This window comes from Delphinapterus leucas, chromosome 9 (assembly GCF_059928025.1).
Source record: "Delphinapterus leucas isolate spDelLeu-1000000601 "Yukka" chromosome 9, BTC_Dleu_Yukka2, whole genome shotgun sequence".
Lineage (NCBI taxonomy): Eukaryota > Metazoa > Chordata > Mammalia > Artiodactyla > Monodontidae > Delphinapterus > Delphinapterus leucas.
In genome coordinates this window covers 27,560,746-27,581,817 of record NC_143137.1, presented here as the reverse complement: position 1 = coordinate 27,581,817, position 21,072 = coordinate 27,560,746, and the positions used below count along the sequence as shown (strand labels likewise).

Sequence of the window (21,072 nt, the reverse complement as noted above, 5' to 3'; positions counted from 1 at the left end):
TATGGAGGAAGATCAGGGCATCCCAAAGCAACCTACCAGATTCCCTGAGGACAGGACTGTTCACACCCAGTAGACCTCCAACTCTGACTGGAAAACAGTCAGTAGACCCCAAATTCTGACCAGAAGTAATTACTTTCCCAGCTGAGATGGAGATTAAAAGTTTACGGAGAGGAAAGTCAAGGACTGTAGTAAAAATGACTTCCCAGATCCTGAGGAATAACCTGCCATTATTTATTATTCATTTAACATTTGTTAGATGAACCACAAAAAGCCCTGTGACTGTGAAAATAAAATATTCCTGTCAGACTGTAGCTTCTGTCAGAGACCTGCCTCCTCAGGTTGAACTGACTTTGAGGTTGAATTATTTTCTAAACAATTTTTCCAAGATTTAAACCTCTACATCCCCTTATTCTTTTTAGATAAAACAAGAAAGTATGTTATATCTGTCCCAACATACTTTCAAATATGGCCATGAAATCTTGAGTTCTGAATTAAAATAATAATTTTAAATTATATCTTTCATTCATCTGTCAGTGGACATTTAGGTTGCTTGTATGTATTGACTATTGTAAATAGTGCTGTAATGAAAATTGGGGTGTGTGTATCTTTTCAAATTATGGTTTTCTCTGAATATATAAAGATGTGGTATATTTATACAATGGAATATTACTCAGCCATAAAAAAGAATGAAATAATGCCATTTGCAGCAGCATGGATGGACCTAGAGACAATCATACTAAGTGAGGTAAGCCAGGCAGAGAAAGACAAATGTCATATGATGTGGCTTATATGTGGAATCTAAAAAAATGATCCAAATGAACTTATATACAAAACAGAAATAGACTCACAGACATAGAAAACAAACTTATGGTTACCAGAGGAAAGAGGTGGAGGAGGGATAAATTAGGAGTTTGGGATTAACATATACGCACTACTATATATAAAATAGGTAAACAGCAAGGACCTACTGTATTGTAAGCACCCCCTTGGCCTTAGAACTTAACTCTTAAGTCTTTACACAAGACAAAATAATAATAGTTTAGTCATTAAGCAAAGTCAAGGACCTTTAGTTACTCCTCAAGGGCTATAGATAATATTCTGAGCCATATCCTGTGAGCTGTTTTGCAGATAACAAAGCTCCTACCAGGTGGAGGAAGATGACCAAATTGTAGCCATGACAGAAGCAACTCCATTTCATAGAATTCCGAGAACTGGCCTCAGAATGATGCTGATTAGACCGCCACATTACTGATTTAGAGACGACTCCTAGAGCTGACTCTGCTGCTCTGCCCCCTCCCTCTGCCAATACACCCCTGAAAATCCCCTTGCCCCCTGAGTGTCAATTGGGAGTTGGTTCTTGGACATGAGTCTACCTTATCCCCTGGTTGCTGGCTTCCACAACAATGCAACCTTTCCTTTCCTACCAATACTCATCTCTCGAGTATTGGCTTCTGAGCGGCGAGCAACTGGACCTGGGTTTGGTAATAGTGTTGCACAGGGAACTATACTCAATATTTTGTAATAACCTATAAGGGAAAAGAATCTGAAAAAAAATATGTATATATAACTGAATCACTTTGCTGTACACCTGAAACTAACACCTTGTACAACTATACTTCAAATAAAATAAATATCAAATAATTTAGGATATGAATATTATGTAGCTATCATAGTGTTGAAGTTGAAGAAAAAACAGTTTCTTACACATTTTTTTGTATGTTCTGGACTCATTTCATCTTATAGAAATATTATATTTTAAGCTAAAAGTGAAGATCTGACCACTGTCCTCAGCTTCACATTTGGATTATTTAAGTGAGCTTAGTCAGTTCTTCTTGACTCTCTCACAAGTGCTGAGTAAATCTCAAGGTCAACAAATTCAAAATTGCATTCACGGAAGAACCTTTTCTACTTCCCAATACCACCAGAAAGGCTCCTTATCCACTCTTTACTCTCTTATTTAAGATGTGCACTACACACCAGTGATTAAAATTGGAGACTTCAGAACCATCCAATTAACTCAGCTTGTCCTGATTCCAAGTTTACTAGGGGGAGAAGAAGATTATGATTAAATTTGACTCTTCTAGAGACCTCCACTCTTGGCAAGATGCAGCATTAGGAAAAGGATTTACTCTTCTGTCTGAAACAATTTAAAAAAAAGGAAAAACCTTATGAAATAACAGTTTTCAGACATTGGATATCAGGCAAAACAGGACAGTGGTCTCTGAAAGGGAGGAAATAGTTGAGTCCTATGATTGCTCCAACTCATAGCATGGGGAGAGTTTCCAGGCAGCATCTCACAAAAAGGGGAATCCAGGCAGAGTCTGGTGATAACCTAAGTTGAACAGATGGAGTTGGGAGTCTGGGGAAGACAGGTGGCTAGAGTCTGCAGGGCAGAGTACCAGAAAGGAGAGACATGCACAGATAGAAAGAGCTTCAGAAATTCTGTCCCCTATTCTCCTGAATACTGATCAACACATATCTGTCAGAAAACTACCTCAGGGTAAGGAAATAATCACTCAAAATTATTAGATGAGATGATCACAAGGGCTCACACAGGGTTGAGAATAATGCACGTTCCAATCAGAGTGGAAAACCTCAAAATTAATGGAACATCAAGTACAATACTCAGAAAAATATTGCCTCAGCAGTGAGGCAAATGCAGTCCTAGATTAAAGGTTGTTTTAGTCTTACCCAATAAATCTTAAGAGCAAACTGTTTACAAATAACTGTGCCCCAGAATAACACTCAATAATATTTATAGAAATAAAAATATAGATAGTATTAAACAAAGTAAAATCAGCAATACCTGGCCCTCAATTGAAAAAAATTACCAGGCAGAAAAAGAACAAAAATAACGGCTCTTAAAAGAGAGGAGAATCAAACAATAGGAATGGAGGCAGAAATGAAAGAGATGATAAAATTAGTAGACAAGAACAGCAAAAGTTACATATGTTCAAGAAGGTAGAGGAAAAAATGAGTATGCTGAGTAGCAACAGGAAAAATATATAAGACCCAAATCAAATTTCTAGAGTTGAAAATTACAATGTTTGAGATGAAAAAAATATGCTTGATAGAATTAACAGAAGTTAATTCTGTTAATTAACAGAATTAAGTTAATATAGATACTGCAAAAGAGGGAATTAGCGAACTTAAACATGTAGCAATAGAAACTATCCAAAATGAAACACAGACAAAGAAATAGGTAAAAATCCCCAGAGGTTCAGTGTACTCTGGGACAATTTCAAGTAACCAAATATGTGTGTAATTGTAGTCCCTGAAGAAAAGGAGGTGAGAGAGAGTATTTTAAGGAATAATGGATGAAGGTTTTCCAAATTTGCTTAAAAAATCTACAAATACATGGAAACTTAATGAATGTCAAACACATAGACGCATAAAGAAAATGACTTCAAGTTACCTGACAATTAAATTGCATAAAATCATGTAAGGAAAATCTTAAAAGCGGCCAGAGGGGAAAAGATACACATTACATGCAGAAGAACAAACTTAAGGATAAAAGCGCATTTTTTCAACAAAAAGGATATAAACCAGAAGTCTTTAAACATCTTTAAATTCCTGAGCAAAATAACACTGTCAATCTAGAATTGTATTCCCAGTGGAAATATCTTTCAATAATGAAGGCAAAATAGAGATTTTTTCAAACTTACAAAGCTAAAAGAATAAAAGTTATAACAGGTATTAATTGAAATAACAAGCCTATATGAAAGGAAAGAAGAATATGGGAAGATATAAGACACTTTTTGATCTTTTATATTTTTTAATCTTTTAAAAGATAATCTACTGTTTAAATAAAAAACAATAGCAATGCATTTTGAGGTTTATGACATATGTAGAAATAAAACACATGATGAAAGAACACAAAGATGTGAAGGGAGCTATAAGTATGAACTCTTGTCAGTCTTAGAATACACATGAAGTGATATAATATTACTTAAAGTAACTGTGATAAGTTAAAATATATACTATAAATTCTTAGACAACCACAAAAAATTATGGTAACTAAGTCAACAAACGAAATAAAATTAAATCACAAAAATGGTCAATTAATCCAAAAGAAGGTAGTACAAGAGGAAAACAAAAAAGAGAACAGGGCTTCCCTGGTGGCGCAGTGGTTGAGAGTCCACCTGCCGATGCAGGGGACACGGGTTTGTGCCCCGGTCTGGGAAGATCCCACCTGCCGCGGAACGGCTGGGCCCGTGAGCCATGGCTGTTGAGCCTGCATGTCCAGAGCCTGTGCTCCTCAATGGGAGAGGCCACAACAGTGAGAGGCCCGCGTACTGCAAAAAAAAAAAAAAAAAAAAGAACAAATAAAACAAATAGAAAGATGGTAGAATTAAGTGCAGTCATACCAAAACCACATTAAATATAAATGGCTTAAACACATAAATCAAAAGACAGAATCTGTCATATTGGACTAAAACCAAAGAAAACAAAATTCATTTATATTGGACTTCCCTGGTGGTGCAGTGCTTAAGAATCCACCTGCCAATGCAGGGGACACACGTTCAAGCCCTGGTCCGGGAAGATCCCACAGGCCGTGGAGCAAGTAAGCCCATGAGCCACAACTACTGAGCCTGTGCTCTAGAGCCCGCGAGCCACAGCTACTGAGCCCACGTGCCACAACTACTGAAGCCTGCGTGCCTAGAGCCCACACTCCGCAACAAGAGAAGCCACTGCAATGAGAAGCCCGCACACTGTAATGAAGAGTAGCCCCCACTCGCTGCAACTGGAGAAAGCCCGCGCACAGCAATGAAGACCCAACGTAGCCAAAAATAAATAAATGAATGAATAAAATTTTTAAAAAATCAATTATATTTTACCTACAAGAAACCCACTTTAGATATAATATAAAGACACAAGTAGTTTAAAAATAAAAGGATGGAAAAAGATATACCATTATAAAATTTTAAAAAGTTGTAATAGTTACATTAATATCAGTGTATTTCAGAATGAAGAATATCAACATTGATGAAAAGAGCACTGTATTGTGATACAGGCATATACTCATAATGAATATATAGCAACCTTAAATGTTTACAAACTAATCAAATACCAGAGCTTCAAAAAACATAAAGCAAAACCAGATAAAAATGCAAGGAGAATTGACAAATCCACAACTACAGGCAAAGATTTCAACATTCCTCTCTCAGTAGTTGATAGAACAAGTAGAAAGCCAATAAGGATATAGAATAATTGAAAATTCTATCAACCAACTTGACTGAGTGACACTCTAGAACACACCATGCAACAACAGCAGAATATACATTCTTTTCAAGGGCATATGTAATATATACCAAGATATTCTTTCATAAACAAATCTCAATAAATTTAAAAGGAATCAAATTCTACAGACTCTCCCAGATAATTGAAGAGACTGCTAACTAATTCTCTGAGGCCAGCATTACTCTAGTACCAAAACCTGACAACAAACAAACGACCTATAAGAAAGCTAAAGACCAATGTCCCTCCTGACCACTGATGTGAGCATTTTTAATAAAATTTTAGTAAATAAAATTTAACAATATATAAAAAGTATAATATATCATGCTCAAAGTTAGTTTAATTCAATGTAATTTAGCAAGTTAACAGACTAAAAAAGAAAACCATAAGATCATCTTGAAAGACACAGCAAAAACATTTAACAAATTCCAACATCTATTCCTGATAAAAACTATCAGCAAACTAGCAATAGAAGAGTTTCCTCAATCTGAAAATTCTACACAGCTAACAAACACTGATAACTAATGGTAAGAAAAAAGAGGCTTTACTGCTAACAGAAGAAAAAAGATAAGGATATCTTAAGGCAGAATAAGAAAAGTATCCAGATTGAAAAGCAAGAAATATAAGTGACTTTTCTCACATAAGACATTATTTTTTATGTTAGAAAATCCTATGAAGTCCACAAAAAAGCAGCTAGAACTAATAAATAAGCTTAGCAAGGGTACAGAATTTAAAAAATCAGTGTATTACTAAATCCTAGCAACTATCAATCAGAAACTGAAGCTGAAAAATAGAGACTTCCCTGGCGGTCCAGTGGTTAAGACTTCGCCTTCCAATGCAGGGGATGCGGGTTCGATCCCTGGTCGGGAGCTAAGAACCCACATGCCTCGTGGCCAAAAAACCAAAAACATAATGCAGAAGCAATATTGTAATAAATTCAATAAAGACTTGAAAAATGGTCCACATCAAAAAAATCTTAAAAAAAAATCTGAAGCTAAAAAATAATAGTTTACAATAGCATCAAAAAATGAAATACAAAAAAAATACAATAGCATAAAAAATATGAAATACTTATAAATCTGTTTAAAGATGAGCAGGACTGTATACTGAAAACTATATAGCATTGCTCAGAGAAAAGAAAGAATACCTAAGTAGAGAGATACAGTGTTTATGGGTCAAGAGAATCAAAATTTTTAAGGTGTCAACTCTTCCCAAGTTGATTTATTGTTTATGACTAGAGTTTATTGAGTCCCTGTTGTAATCTCAAATTTTTTCACTTTTGGTATGCACTTTAAATTGTCTAAGGTGATAAAATCCATAAACTCCCTCAAGAAGTGTGAAGGAAGGAAGGATCCTGGAAGCTAGTCTGGAAATCCAACATCTAAAAAATATAATATTGTTTGAAGAAGGGGAGTCTTCACAGTAGAAACGGATTTTGTGGCAGTCAGGTTTAGATGGATCGAACATGCTGTCTTTAGAACATCTCTTCTGCCCTAAGCTTTTCCACCAAAACTCTCTCCCACTCTTTCAGGATCACTTGGAGTTTGAAAACCATTGCATAAAATAGAAGGCATGTCATTTTCAAGCTCTATTTGAATATTTATTCCAAGGCCATAGAATATGAAGTAAATGGAGAAAGCTATCTATTTGTCATTTCTTTATGTAGGAGCACTATAAGAGGCCGCTATTCTTAGAGGCTCTAACAAACACAGTCTCTGACTCTTCTGAAGAGTCCAAGCATATCTGCATCTCTTAAAAAAAGATACTGTGTCAAGAAAAAAAGTTGCACTAAATAAAAAAAGATAAGAATTAAGCATTAGAATAAATAAGGAAAATAATGGAAATGTCAGCCTTAACATGGATGCAAGAGCACACCACTTTTCTTTGAATGGAGAGGCTATCTGACTTTTCTGGCATTTTGGTGATCTTCAGTACATACTTTTTACAGAATAATAACCACAAAGGCATAGAGTCTGATTCAGTGGCCCAGCCATAGACTTGCCACTGAGGAGAGGTCAAAGGGTAGGCTCAGCTCAGCAGGTGTGCAGAACTACATTTGTCCAGATTCATCCACAACCCTGCAAACAATGCTCCAGGGAGCCCTGACAATATGGGGTGGGAGGGGATTGAACTATCTAAAAATCCCTGAAGTGAAAACTAATAATGAGAATAGTTTAATGGAGTTAGATGCTCATTTGATACCAACATACTACATTATTCCAATAAGGTATTGAACTTGTTTTTTAGTATTGTATACAGTGTCTAAATTGTCCTATATTTTCTTTGTGTGCTGAATTCTGTAAAGTGAAAATGCATTTTAAAAAATGCACACTTTGTTCACTGTTTTACCTTCAGCGTGCTCTCTCAACCAAAGGGTAATTGGGTAAAAGTTAAGTGATTCTTTGGGAATGTTTGTTTAGGTGTTATTACTAAGGGAAACCTTTTAAACTTAATAAAATTAGCTTACCTAAGGTTTCAATGAGATTCTGGCTAAGAGTCTTCTGAAGAAGGAGTTTGACCAAGCCTGGTGACTGCGTGTGAGCAATTACTTCTGGTGATGTGCTAAGGAGTGATAAGAAAATAACAGTAATAAGAATACAACCTAATATTGAGCTTTTATTATGGCCAGTCACTGCCCTAAGTGTTTTATGTGTATTAATTCATTTAATTCTCATAACCCTATGAAGATATTCTTGTGTCATCAGTGGTCCATTTTCAGATGAGGAAACTGCAGCATATAGAGGTCAAATTACATATCTGAGGATGGTATGGTGAGTTGTGGAGCAAGCATTCAGTCCTGGAAGTCAGCCTCCAGATTCTATTCTCATAAGCACTGCTCTAGACACAGTGGTTTTGGTCTTCATTTGAGCTAGGCTGATTTGCTCTGTTCTGTGGCTCTAGGTTACATCAGTTATTTTTGCCATGAATTTATTAATATACTGACTCTTCTTGGTGAAAGATGTGAGCTTCAGGCTCCATCTCTCTTGCACTTAACACGAATCTCTGCAGTAGAGTTGGTTAATGGCAAGGAGTGTCTAATACAGGTGGGCCTGAGATACACTTTCCTCCCAGAGGATCCCAGAGAGGTGCAGAGGGCATCCCAATTTCCCTACACCCTTGAAGTGGTGGGTCAGTGGGGCTTGTGGCTCCGTTGAAGAGATGTTGATTTTAGGCATGACATGAGAGGTACATGAGCCAGGGAGTATGAATAGATCTTGGAATCAGAAGTAAAAGATAAAACCGATAGGAATCATACATTTCAGAGAATTGTTCATCTCAGTGGAAGCCAACACGGACAATTGCTGATCACAAAGACCAGATGCATCTCACTCATCCAGTGCAAGTTTCATATGTAAGGTTCACAGAACTTAGATAAAAACCTCAAGAAGAAAGGAACAAGAGAGGGGATCTAAAAAACAAAAACCTAAGTTGACTAAGTTAAACTCTGAAATCAGAAAAAACACTGAAATGACTAAATTGACTTTGATTTAAAGTGTTCCGCTGTTGAGAAAAGTGGAAGCTTGAGAGCTAAATTAGAATACTTTTCTTTGAACTTATTTTATGCTTTTTCAGCGTTAATACTAGTTTTTTTTAACCCATATGTTTACCAATTTGGTTACTCACCATTTCTTGTCATGTCACACAACTTCTGTCTTGAATTTTCTCTTTCCTTTGTTACATACGTTAGACGTACCTTATGAGCTTTGGTTATTGGTAAACTCTTAGTTTTTATTGGTTTGAAAACTCCTTAGTTTTCTTTCATTCTTGAAACATAGACTTTCTAGATGTACAATTTTAGGTTGATAGCTCTTTGTTTTAGCACTGGGAGATTCTTCACTGTTTCCAATTGTTCTTGAGAAGGTAGCCTTAGTCTAATTATAGTTCCTTGTATGTAATCTTTCTTCTCTCTCTCTCTTACCTTTTCTTTCTTTTGAGTGTTCTACTATTTCGCTCTCATGTAGGTGAGGGCAAATTTCCCTTTTAAAAATCCTGCTTTGGATTCATTATGCTTCCTGAAAATCTTGATTGGTTGTTTTCACTAATACTGGAAAATTGTTACCCATTGTATCTTCAATGATTGTGTCTCCCTCATTCTTTTTACTATGTACTCTTGGAATTCTGATTAAATATATGCTACATTTCTCATTCTAGCTTGCATTTTTCTTAACTTCTCCTTCAGAGTTCTATCTCTGTGTTGTATTCTAAATAATTTTTTAAATGTGTCTTCAAGTTCACACACTTTCTTCCAGTTTGTATAGTGCTATTTAAACTATTCATTAAGTTTTTAATTTAAATCATTATACTTTTTCTACTTAAAATTTCTATTTGACACCTTTTCATATCTTTTTTTTAACACCTTTATTGGAGTATAATTGCTTTACAATGATGTGTTAGTTTCTGCTTTATAACAAAGTGAATCAGCTATGTATATACATATATCCCCATATCTCCTTCTTGCGTCTCCCTCCCACCCTCCCTATCCTTTTCATATCTTTCTGGTCACTTTTCAGGGTCTCTAGTTCCTCATTGTATTTGTTTTCTATTGTTGCCATAACAAACTACCACAATACTTATTATTATCTCAAAGCTCTGTAGATTAGCAGATTTGTCCAATACAAGTCTCACTGGACTAAAATCAAGGTGTCTGCAGGGTTGCATTCCTTACTGGAGGCTCTTGAGGACAATCTATTTCTAGGCTTATGTTGTTGGCTGAATTCAGTTCCATGCAGCTGTAGGACTAAGGCCTCTGTTTCCTTGCTGGGTTTCAACCAGGGTCATTCTCAGTTTCTAAAGGCTGCCTGCATTCTCTGGCTTGTGACCCTTTTCATCATCAAACCCAGCAACACTGGGGGGGTCCAGTTCTCATATTTCAAATCTCTCTGACTTCCCATTCTGTCTGATCTCACCCACCTGACTCTTCTGCCTTTCTCTTCTGCTTTTAAGAGCTCATATAATCACATTGGTTTATGAGTCTTCACTTTATATTCTTTATTTAATAATTAGAATATCTGTTGTCTTTGCACTTTGGATTTTATTTCTTCTGTTTACGTTGTCTCTTGCACAAAATGCTTTATGTCTTGGCAGAATTTATGGGTTTTGATTATAATCTTAGACATTCTTTGAGCCCCAGCTTGAAGAAAGTGTTCCTTTTTATTGGCCAGGTAGTTGGGGATATTATCAGCCTAGGACTGTTCTAAAATTACGTTTCAGATTGAGGTACCTACACACACTGATATTGAGACTTTAGGCCCCTAACCTGGATTATGAATTTTCAAAAGAGATTTTACCCCTCCACCAAGTGCATAGGCCAAAACATGAAAATTCCCTTGATGTTTCCCTCCACAAGGTGGGTTTTTTGTGGGTTTTTTTCCTCATTTTCACTGAGAGTATAGCCCTTGGAGATCCTAACTCTATGTAATTTTCCATTCAACCCCTAACTTGCTTGGGTCCTAGCTTGGTCTCCCATCCCTCCTACCCTGTGTACTTATTAAAAGAAAATTTCAATATCTCTAGGGACTAGCAGTTTCTGTCTTCAGTCCTTGCTTAAGTCTCTGGACATTTGCTGGTCCTTCTATATATTTCTCTTCTTAAGGACTTCTGTTTTTTTTTGCCTACATGGTAATGTATGTTATACAATATTTATTATTATTTGGCCTTAAGAAGATCTCCCCCACCTCTAGCCTCCAGTGTCTATACCACCATACTGTCATTAAGAAAAGCCCTTTTATTTCTTTTTTCAAACCCCACATCTTTTTGTTCCTAAACAAATGAAGGTCCTCATGTTTGGAAAACCTTTTAATTTTTACTTTATTTATGTGCTGTTTTTACTCTTTACTCCTGGACTAATCTGATCTTACTCTGCACTGGGGACATTTCCCAGTGCATTCCCAAAACTTACCTAGTAAATTGTTATTTTGACTAAAATACTTAGTTTGGGAATAACATGGCTGATGCTGCCCTGGGGTAACAATTTAAACTATTTTTATATTACATTACAGTAATAAAACTGAATGTTTATTTGGGTTTACTCTTTCATTGCTAGTACAATCCTCTCCCTCTTGAAAATAAAAGTATTTAATTGGGAAAAATCCACACACAAGTAAAGATAATAATCATTCAATAACTAAACCAAGAAAACTTTGGAACAAAAGTGTCATCACAAAGATTCTTATCAAATATTTAGCCATGGCAAAAATATAATAAAATATCTAATAATAAACTTTGACATATAATAATATGTAGTACACATGTCCAGGCACAACATGTCACGATATTGTTTTATCAAATTTTGCTAATAAATTTAATTAGTAATACTGGTTAAAAGTGTACCTTCCTACCTCCCAAGCTGAAAAAGGAGAGAACAAAGTCTTGGAGACCAGGTAGGGTGAAAACAGTGCACACATTTGAAAGGAAGGAAATCTGAATTCTAGAGGTGCTGATATATACAGTGGCAGTTGTGGTGAGTGAAGGATACACATATGCTGCGGAGCCCTCTAAGCACTTGCAAGGAACAGACAGTAAATAGGCACTTAGTGAAATTGCTCCTATTATCTGGACAAGATCCAACCGTAAGCAAGATACAGGGATTTAAAGTGACAAAGACTTCTAGTTAACTTCTAAGTAAGGCTCAATATAAGAACAAAAACACAGTCTACCCTAGAGTGGGAAGACAGAGATTTGTCTGATCATCTGTTTAGGCTGTCTTTTGGAAACTTTCAAAGACAGTATGCACCTCTCAAACTAAAAGAACTTGAGAACTTTGATGTAAATGGGACAAATGTGAAATGGATGAGTTAAGTCATTTTTGATATATCAGCTAAACATAAAGATGTAACAAGAGAACCATACGGCTCACTTAAACAAATTTTAACAAAGTATCATTTTTTCTGCACTCAGCTGGAAGCTGTTGGAAGTAATTCTGTTAAAATGATTCAAGCTGAAATGTTTATATTATTTTCTTGAGAGCAAAACTTAATATAATTTGAAAAGTCATTTCATTTTTTCATAATGAAAATATATTCATCATATAATATAATTCAGCACTGATAAATTGAATGATTAGAAAAAAGCAGAAATGTAATAAATACTATGGATCATAAATAAATGTGTAACATATGATAGGGAAGGGAACCAAGTGAACAGGGTGAACATAGATGATTTACACAAAGCAGCAATATTATATTGTCAGGCTTAAATAGACACATTTTTTTCTTGAAAAAGTGGTTAATTTTGCATTGAGTAATTAATAAACAGACAAATAATAAACATGGGCTATTATATATAATTTTTTAAAGAAAAGTATAACTTTAAAAAACCATCTTTACCATATTTAATTTTCAAGAATAACTTTATAAATAATGTCATTTGCACAAAAAAACCAAACCAGGTCTGATGAGCTCTATGAAAATTAAAGCTATTAAAGGTGTTTTTTAACCTTGTCTTCCATTTTATTTTTAGCATGAGAATTGCTCTAACTTCTCCATATTTTCCTAACTGTACACATTTTTTGTCTTTTTCAATTTTTTGCCTTTATTCTAATTTTGGAATGCCAGTAGACCTTACAGTTTAACATCCTGAATGCTAGGAGACTATTTTCTTCCTACTTTTGTTCGAATGTTCAGTTCTTTTTTCTTTTTGGTTTGCACATAAATAATTTATTTTTTTCTTTTGCAAATATATCAACAGTTTCAATTTTTTATTCTTTATTTTCCCTCTGGTATTCCATTTCAATGTTGATGCAATGGAGTTACATGACTTTTTTCTGTATCTGCATACACAGTGATAATTCATTTAAATTTCGGAATTTCTTGTTTTTATATATGACATTATGTAGTTCTGAAATAAAATAAACATTTAAGCAAAACTGTTATAAAAATCCACAAATGTGTTAATAATTTATACTGTTTAGCTTTCTTTCCTAACTATACCGTGCTAATAGTGCAAGTCATAGCAAGCCTTATCCATAGCTCTACAAAGTACATTTCTCAGTGCACCAAGATCATAAAAGTATGAATTATATTATCAATACTTTAACTATAGGGTCAAATAGAAATTAATCCTTATCTATTTTCTGTTGTTTAGTGGATTCAGCTATAAGTTTGCAACTACTACTTGCAATTTTTTTTTTTTTTGCGGTACCCGGGCCTCTCACTGTTGTGGCCTCTCCCGTTGTGGAGCACAGGCTCCAGACGCGCAGGCTCAGCGGCCATGGCTCACGGGCCCAGGCACTCCGCGGCATGTGGGGTCTTCCCAGACCGGGGCATGAACCCGTGTCCCCTGCATCGGCAGGCGGACTCTCAACCCCTGCGCCACCAGGGAAGCCCTTAACTTTCAATTTTTATACTATGTGGATATTTCAAGAGTAATCTGATTGGAATATTTTTTAAATGAGGGAATGTATATTTTACTTAGATTAAACTTTTCTTTTGCACTACCAGATGACCACAGCTTTGATTTTTCAGAAAATTCCCTTGGACAACACGACAGAAATGATTTATACAAGTAGCTAATAAACTTGTATATTTTATTTTCTATTTCTACCTTCATGGAAAGTTTCTGAAATAACAAATTGACATTTGAAATGTTACACTGAACCCAAAGTGTAAGATGAAGCAAATGACCTAATCTCTTGAAGGTCAAGTTATAAATTATTCTTATGATGAAGCAGGATGCATATGGTCCATGAGCAAAATCTCAACTGAGGGCTTCTTCGTTAAGGCACATAGATGGTCTTGGTTGCATCTCAAAGCAGGTTTGGGGTGTTTTACAGCAGCTATACCAGGACTAATTTAAGCGTCATCAGTTTTCTAGAGCCAAATTTTGTAGTGAATTCTTAGTGGTTCCCAAAACCCACCACAGGATAGTCAGAGCATTCATGCTTGTCATGGCATGGTCTCATTACTAACTGCAGGAGCCCAGGAAGGGTAAGTGTGGAGGTCAAACATGGGTACAATCCAGGTAAACATGCCAAGCATCACGACAGCAACACCCACAATATTAACGCCAAGTCCAGCTTTAACCTTGAATACGAAAGAACATGAACGTCAGTCTCAAAAACAAACAAACAAACAAAAAAACCCAAAAACAACCTATGGGAGAATTGGAATACTGTTGAAGAAGGCATATGTCAGATTTACATGCATCCTAAATGATTAGTATCAATGATTGGTTTCATAAGACAAGGAGTCCTTCCATTCATGTCAAAAAAGAATCTATTCCCAACTAAATGCCATTTTGGTTGAGAGTCTCAGAGAGGTTCCTCTTAGGAATATACTGAAGTCATTCTGATTAGAGAAAAATCCCTTTAAAAATCTGCCGTTTCATGTCAAATCAGGATTTGAGTTTTGCTATTTTGTATTTCAGTGAAAATAAGGTTCAGGTCACTATATGAAAACTGAATCCTTCATATTCACTCCATATTATTTTTAGTTTAGCCTTCAGTATTCTCTTATTGAGATTTAATACCTCTTCCATTCATCTTTCTTAGAGTTCCCATTTTTCTAGGTCTGACGTCATTATTCTGGTGGCACTAAACAATCTCAAATTGCTTTCTAGCTATTAAGACAGAGGTTGGCAAACTACTGCCCATAAACTGTTTTTGTAAAGAAAGTTTTGCGGGACCACAATTCTGCCCATTTGCTTACATGTTGTTGTTGGCTGCTTTCATGATTCAGCAGTTGTGACAGAGACCATACAGCCCACAGAGTCTCAAATATTTACTCTCTGGCTCTTTACAGAGAAAGCTTGCTTATCTCTGCATTCTCTGTATTAAAACATGGAGCCCCAAGGCAAAATAAACATTATAGAGGCCTCCTGTTCTGTCCATGCAAGCCTCTCGTTTATTTTAGAATCCTGGTTTTTTTTAACATTCACATACCTAGCACAGTTTATATTGTATATTATGCTCATTTTCTTTACCCAAAGGAGATTATACGACTTCTGCATAGAGGCATTTCCAGAATTTTTACATTACAGGGGTTTAGGGACAGCAATCTGTCTGGAAGAAAAGAACCTGGGGCTTAACTTGGAACTGCATTTGCACAGCAAACTCACTGAATTGCCTTTAGTTATAGTCTTGCTTGGTTTGTTTCGGAAGCTGGTGATCAAGATTGAGAGAAGAGCAGGATATTCTCAAGCTAGTCCTTCTCTACCACTACTTTTGTAATTGGCAAAATGTGCACGTTTTGTCACTTAAATTTTCTATTATTACTTTCTTGTGCTAATTTCATTTCATTTCACTTCATTTCATTTAGTTTTATTTCAGGTGCCACTATTAGAATCAGAAAAAGAAAGATGACTTTTCATCAGTCAAGCACTGAGCCCAACATCTTATTCAGAGCAAATGTCAGTTCTGTAAATATTCATGATAGTAAACCACAGTGCTTGATTGCTGAATTTCATTCACCCTTTTGCCTAGGTCAAGTTGGGTCCTGATCTTGACATGTAAGCTTAAGCCATTGTGTTGAGCATATTGTTTGCTCTCTTCCTCTGCCAGCATATTACTGATGCATTCAATATCTCTGTATTTGTGACTGTAAATATTAATGGCATGTTTGCTTCTGGTTATCACTCTTAAAAACAATTCTATGGCCAGTATCACTCTTAAAAACAATTCTACGGCCAGTCATGAGCTCACCTTCAGAAGTAGTACTCAGGCTATGCATTTCCTAGCAGTTGACTAGCGTATAAAAGGATAGACAACCCAAGATATCACAAAATAATGTCTATTGGTCTTGATAGCATTCTTTCAGCTCACTCACCATGTCAGTAACTTTTAGATGGCCATATGAAAAAACAATAGCATTGGGTGGATTTGCTACTGGTAGGAGGAATGCAAATGAAGTACACAGAGTAGAAGGTAACAAAATATAAAGAGGGTTGACTTGAATGGCTTCAGCCTGTTGGAAAAGATAAAAAGGAGTCTAAGTAAAATTTTGAGATAGGCATCAAAATGAGCAAAATTATTATAATAAACTTTCCCAGAAGCAGATTGATATATAAAGACATAAAATTATATATACATAAATGCAGTTATAACTGGAAGAATATTTTTTAGAAAACGTATCTTCCTCTTATCATTGTTTATATGGTGATTGGTGTCCATTTAAGCATTATAGCTCAGTTCATTTAGAAAATAAAGTATCATTTATTCCAGAAACAAAATTAAAACAGCAGCTGTTTATTACTGATCTAGCGCTAAGTGCTGTGCTAACTGTATATATATATATGTATGTTATATATATAATATATATAAGATATATGTAAAATTTAACATATATATAATGTATAACATAATAACATTGTATATTTATATATATATAATTTAAATTTCACTATGACCTTGAAGGATCAAAACTGTAGTCCCAAATAGCAGATGAAGAAACTGAGGTCCAAACACGTTAAAGTAACTGACCCAAACACATAGCTGGCAAGCAGTAGAGCTTATGTAGTTCTCAGGTCCCTCTGGCTCCAAAGCTTCTCATCATTCCATTAACTTTACTACCTCTCTGACATATGTAATTTAAAATTTTCTTAGGGATCATCACAGAAGAGTTACTACTATTCTTAATTTATCACATGATTTTTTAACTGCTCCTTGTTGAGAAATAAAAACCAGAAAAAACCCAAAACTGTATTTTACCAACATAACCTGCCTACATTTCTTTTCTAATTTGAAGCAGCTCAAGAATGCCAACATCTGCCCCTTGAGCTGGTAGCAGAACAATTCCAGAAGGGCAATTCTTCTTCATACAAAGTGCTTTCCTTTCACCAAACTCATCTGTTCCAATAAGAAAAACATTTTACTTGAAGCTGTTTCTTGTAATTGCCAGCTAGTGATGGAGAGGAAGAGAGACAGTCTTCCCTCTCTCTCCTTGCAAATCTGCTTCTTACTTATCTTTTTAAATTCTTCCCTGGGCCGTAGAGAACTGCATCTAAGACATTTAAGCTTGAAGCCTGAAGTGTAACATAGCTTTTTATTCCCTTGCAAATCACTTATATGAAGCACTTCTAAAAAATTCAAGACATCTTCTGGAGGGAGAAGTATCGGTGTTAGAGATCTAAATACTAAAGTTGCCAGGAAGCAGTGAATCCCAGAGTCTTCTAGAGCTGGAAAGGATCTGGGCTGACCCTCCCATTTATCTGCAAATGAAAAATATGGGCAGAAAGAAGGTAGAGGGTTCACTTAAGATCATGCTGCTTGAACATGGAAGAAAAGAGTTCTCCTGAGTTGAGGTCTCCTAAGAAAGCATGAATGCAAATAAGGACAACTCTGTAAGTTACCTACAGGGGGACCATTCAGGACCCAAATGATTCCACACTGCAATATGAGAACACACAAAGTAGAACACTATTCTTTCAATGAATAGTGTAAATAGGATAAATGAAATACTCACCAATGGAGACAGTATTGGGAGAAGGAGGGTAATGGTAGCTGGATTGCTGGCTACCTCTGTTAAAGATGTGACGAGCAAAGAAGATATCAGAATTATTAGCCAGACTGGTAATGAACCTAGAGGAGTTAATTTATTTCCTATCCATTTAGATAGTCCTGACTCCTAAAAAAACAGATTTGCGATATTTAGTATTCATTAATAAGTCATTTAATCAGACATTTAAATATATTAAAAAGCATTATTTGATCTAAGAACTCAGTTTCTAAAGTATAATTTTAATCTTTCATGTTTTTCTGTGGTTTGTTAGATCTAGGTGGGTTTGACATGGAAAAGTTCTCAATTATTCTCATTTTAATATACCAAACTTTAGGAAGTTTGAATTGTCTTCCCACATCTTTTCAATTAAATTTTAATTATATCTAATTAATATATGTGGGTATAACAAGCCATGTAGTACTATAGGGCTTTAAGAAAAGAGCAGCCTTTCTGATCTACCTCTGTCCACATTTGTGTTCCCCAGAGGCAACAACTTTCATCCATATTAGCTATTTATAACCATGTTTATGTGTTGATAGCTATTTTACAAAATTCCACTTTTTCATATTTCTAAATTTTCAAATGTAGACATTATTTACTGATTTCCTAATACGTGCATAAGAATTCAGCTTTCTAACACCTTCCACCATACATAGAACTCAGCTTTCTAACACCTTCCACCATACATATATTTCCTGTCCCCGCCCTCCATTCCCTTACACTCATATGTCAACATTTTTGGTTAGATCAATATTTAAAGTTTGCCATTATGATTATATGGATATCGTTCACAACTGAGCCACTTAGTGTACTGTGATTGCTTTCACTTTTTTGTTTTACTTTTTGTTTGTTTGTTTTTCCAGGAAATAATTTCCCTATTCTTTTGTTTGCTTAGTTTTCTAAGTATCTATCACTAATTCTCCAGTACACTCTCCAGTAAAAATGGAAAACTCCTCACAAGTAGATAAAAATTTCAGGTAATTGTCCTTTTTCATTTTCCCTAATGGAGGTATCAATTTTGTAGTATTCCCTTTTTCTGCTCCATTGGGACTAGTTGCTCTTTAGATCTACTTTACTGTTATAAAGAGACTTCTCTTCACTAGCATGCTGTGGATTCCCTTCACCTCTCTCTGATGTGGGAATCCTTTCTTGCTAACTTCTTTGTGTTGGTGGGCCACAGGACCACATCTTCTGTAGCTTCCTGTTAATTGGTGCATGGGAAGTAAATTTTTTTAGTCTCTGCATGTCTGAAAACCTCTTTCTTTTCTTTTCACATTGCTTTGATATTTAGCTTTTGTAGAATTCTAGACTTGAAAAAATTACCACTCCAAATAATTATTGCTCCACTTCCTGTGGCTTCCAGTTGGGTTCTTTAGAAGCCGGATAATATTCTGATCTTGGATTCATTGTACATAATACAGAAAAATCTGCCACAGTCAAATTAATAGTCAAATGGAAGGGAAAATCCTCCATTTGTGAGATTTCAGTGAGCTGCTGCATGTGTGAATCTGTATGCTCATGACAAAGTAGGATGGACATCAGAAATGCTCTAATTACAAGCAGTATACCCTCAGATCAGAAGTTGACAAAAACATCGCCAGATGTGATAGCCAGATATTATGCATATTATTTGCAGTTCTGACTTACTTTTTTGTTTGTTTTTATTTTTTATTATTTTATTTTATTTATTTTTTTGGCCATACCGCGAGGCATGTGGGATTTTTAGTTCCCTGACCAGGGATGGAACCTGTGCCCCCTGCAGTGGAAGCGCGGAGTCCCAACCACTGGACCACCAGGGAATTCCCTGGGTTTTGTTTTTTAGATGGAAAAAGACTATTTACCATTTAAATCACATTGGCACAAATTCCATCTTTAAATATATTTTAAGAATGGATTTTATCTACACCTGATTAGATACAGCTGGAAAAGATTACACCACATATTGTCCCTTGTCTCTGGAAGCCACTGGGATCATATCAAAATCCTACATGAGGTGGTTTGGTACTGGGTTCTCAGTAGCTCTCTCTGTCCAGAATCTCTAAGTCCTCGGTTCCATGAAATTTCTTGTGTTATTTTTTGGAAGTGGCCTTCTATTTCTATTTTCTTTCTTCTTTTTTTCCCCTTCTCTTTCTGAAGCTATTATTGATCAGCTGTTGGATTGATACTCTAATTTTCTTATCGTTTTTTAATAATATTATTTTCTCTTCATCTTTTTGTTCTATTTTCTGGGATAAGTTCAAACTTCAATTTCTAACCCTGCTACTGAATTTAAAAATTCCTGTTGTTCTATTTCTTATTTTCAGTGGCTCTTTCTTATTTTCTATCTAGTCCATTAAAAAAAAATTACATTCTCGTGGGGGGGTGGTGGTGGTAGGATGAATTGGGAGATTGGGATTGACATATATACACCAATATGCATAAAATAGATAACTAATAAGAACCCTCTGTATAAAAAAATTAAATTAAATTAAAATTTAAAAAAAGTTTCCAATGCATCCCCTGTGGAAATAAAATAGCCTATGTTCACAGAATTTTTCCAAAAAAAAAACAATTACATTCTGTTTTACTTTCGTGACTTTAATGTTTCTGATATCTCTTTGAAGCATCAATGAAAAATTTTGAAAGTTTTACTTTATACATTTTCCTTGTCTTTTTGGTATTCTTTCTCTTTTTGCTTATTTTTTGTTACTGGTTGTTGTATCAGAGGCTTTCCCAACTGTCTGGTAATCCTGGACTACCTATTTATGTTTTAAAGGGAGGCGATAAAATCACAATTGGAAGCTCTTTGTGTCTAAGTGAAGATTGTTGAGAGGAAGACATTACTATAGGTGACTGAACTGTAAGCCAGTGTCTCAATGATTCAATTTTTTACAGAGTAAATCTAAATTTTCTACCAGGGAGGAGAGAGGGCAGTTGTCTCTCTGTTCAGGGCTGGAGGGAGTGTCTGGAGGCTCACACCTCCTTACACACTTTTTAAACAATCTTCCATTTTTAGTGCTGGTTTTTTTCTCTAGCTTTCAGTTAATCTGCTGCTTCCAATTCCTAAACTCTTCCAGAATCTTGTGGATGCATGTTTGTTTCTTTTTGGCTTTTTTTTTGCAGGCTGTAGATTGAATCTTTTTCTACTTCTTTACTGTACAAAGTCATTGACCCCTCATATATCTTCTTCCATCTTCTAAATTTTATCAGTATCTCTTGTATGTTATTGTTCCTGCCATTTATTCTTTGTCTTTAGAGATTGATACTTTTTTGTTGTGCTATTTCCATTTTAGTGGAGACCTGAGTCAAAGTGTTAAGTCCTCCATATTTAACTTAATAGAAAAATTTTGAGGAATGTGTGAAAATGGGAGAGGAGGAGTTGTTCACTGATAAGATTTTGAAGGTGACTGTCAGTTTGTGAGAG

The 21,072-nt window shown here is 35.4% G+C and overlaps 1 protein-coding gene across 1 annotated transcript in view; it reads right to left on the bottom strand.

Moving 5' to 3' along the window:
* Window positions 1-9,792: 9,792 nt before the first annotated feature.
* SLC13A1 (solute carrier family 13 member 1) overlaps window positions 9,793-21,072 on the bottom strand; it is a 78,802-nt gene continuing 67,522 nt past the window's right edge. The window contains exons 13-15 of the mRNA XM_022582164.2: window positions 17,634-17,795; window positions 15,999-16,136; window positions 9,793-14,258 (exon numbers count right to left, since the gene is read on the bottom strand). Coding sequence (XP_022437872.1) covers window positions 14,121-14,258; window positions 15,999-16,136; window positions 17,634-17,795 — 438 coding nt within the window. The 3' untranslated portion in view covers window positions 9,793-14,120. The remainder of the gene's footprint in view (window positions 14,259-15,998; window positions 16,137-17,633; window positions 17,796-21,072) is intronic.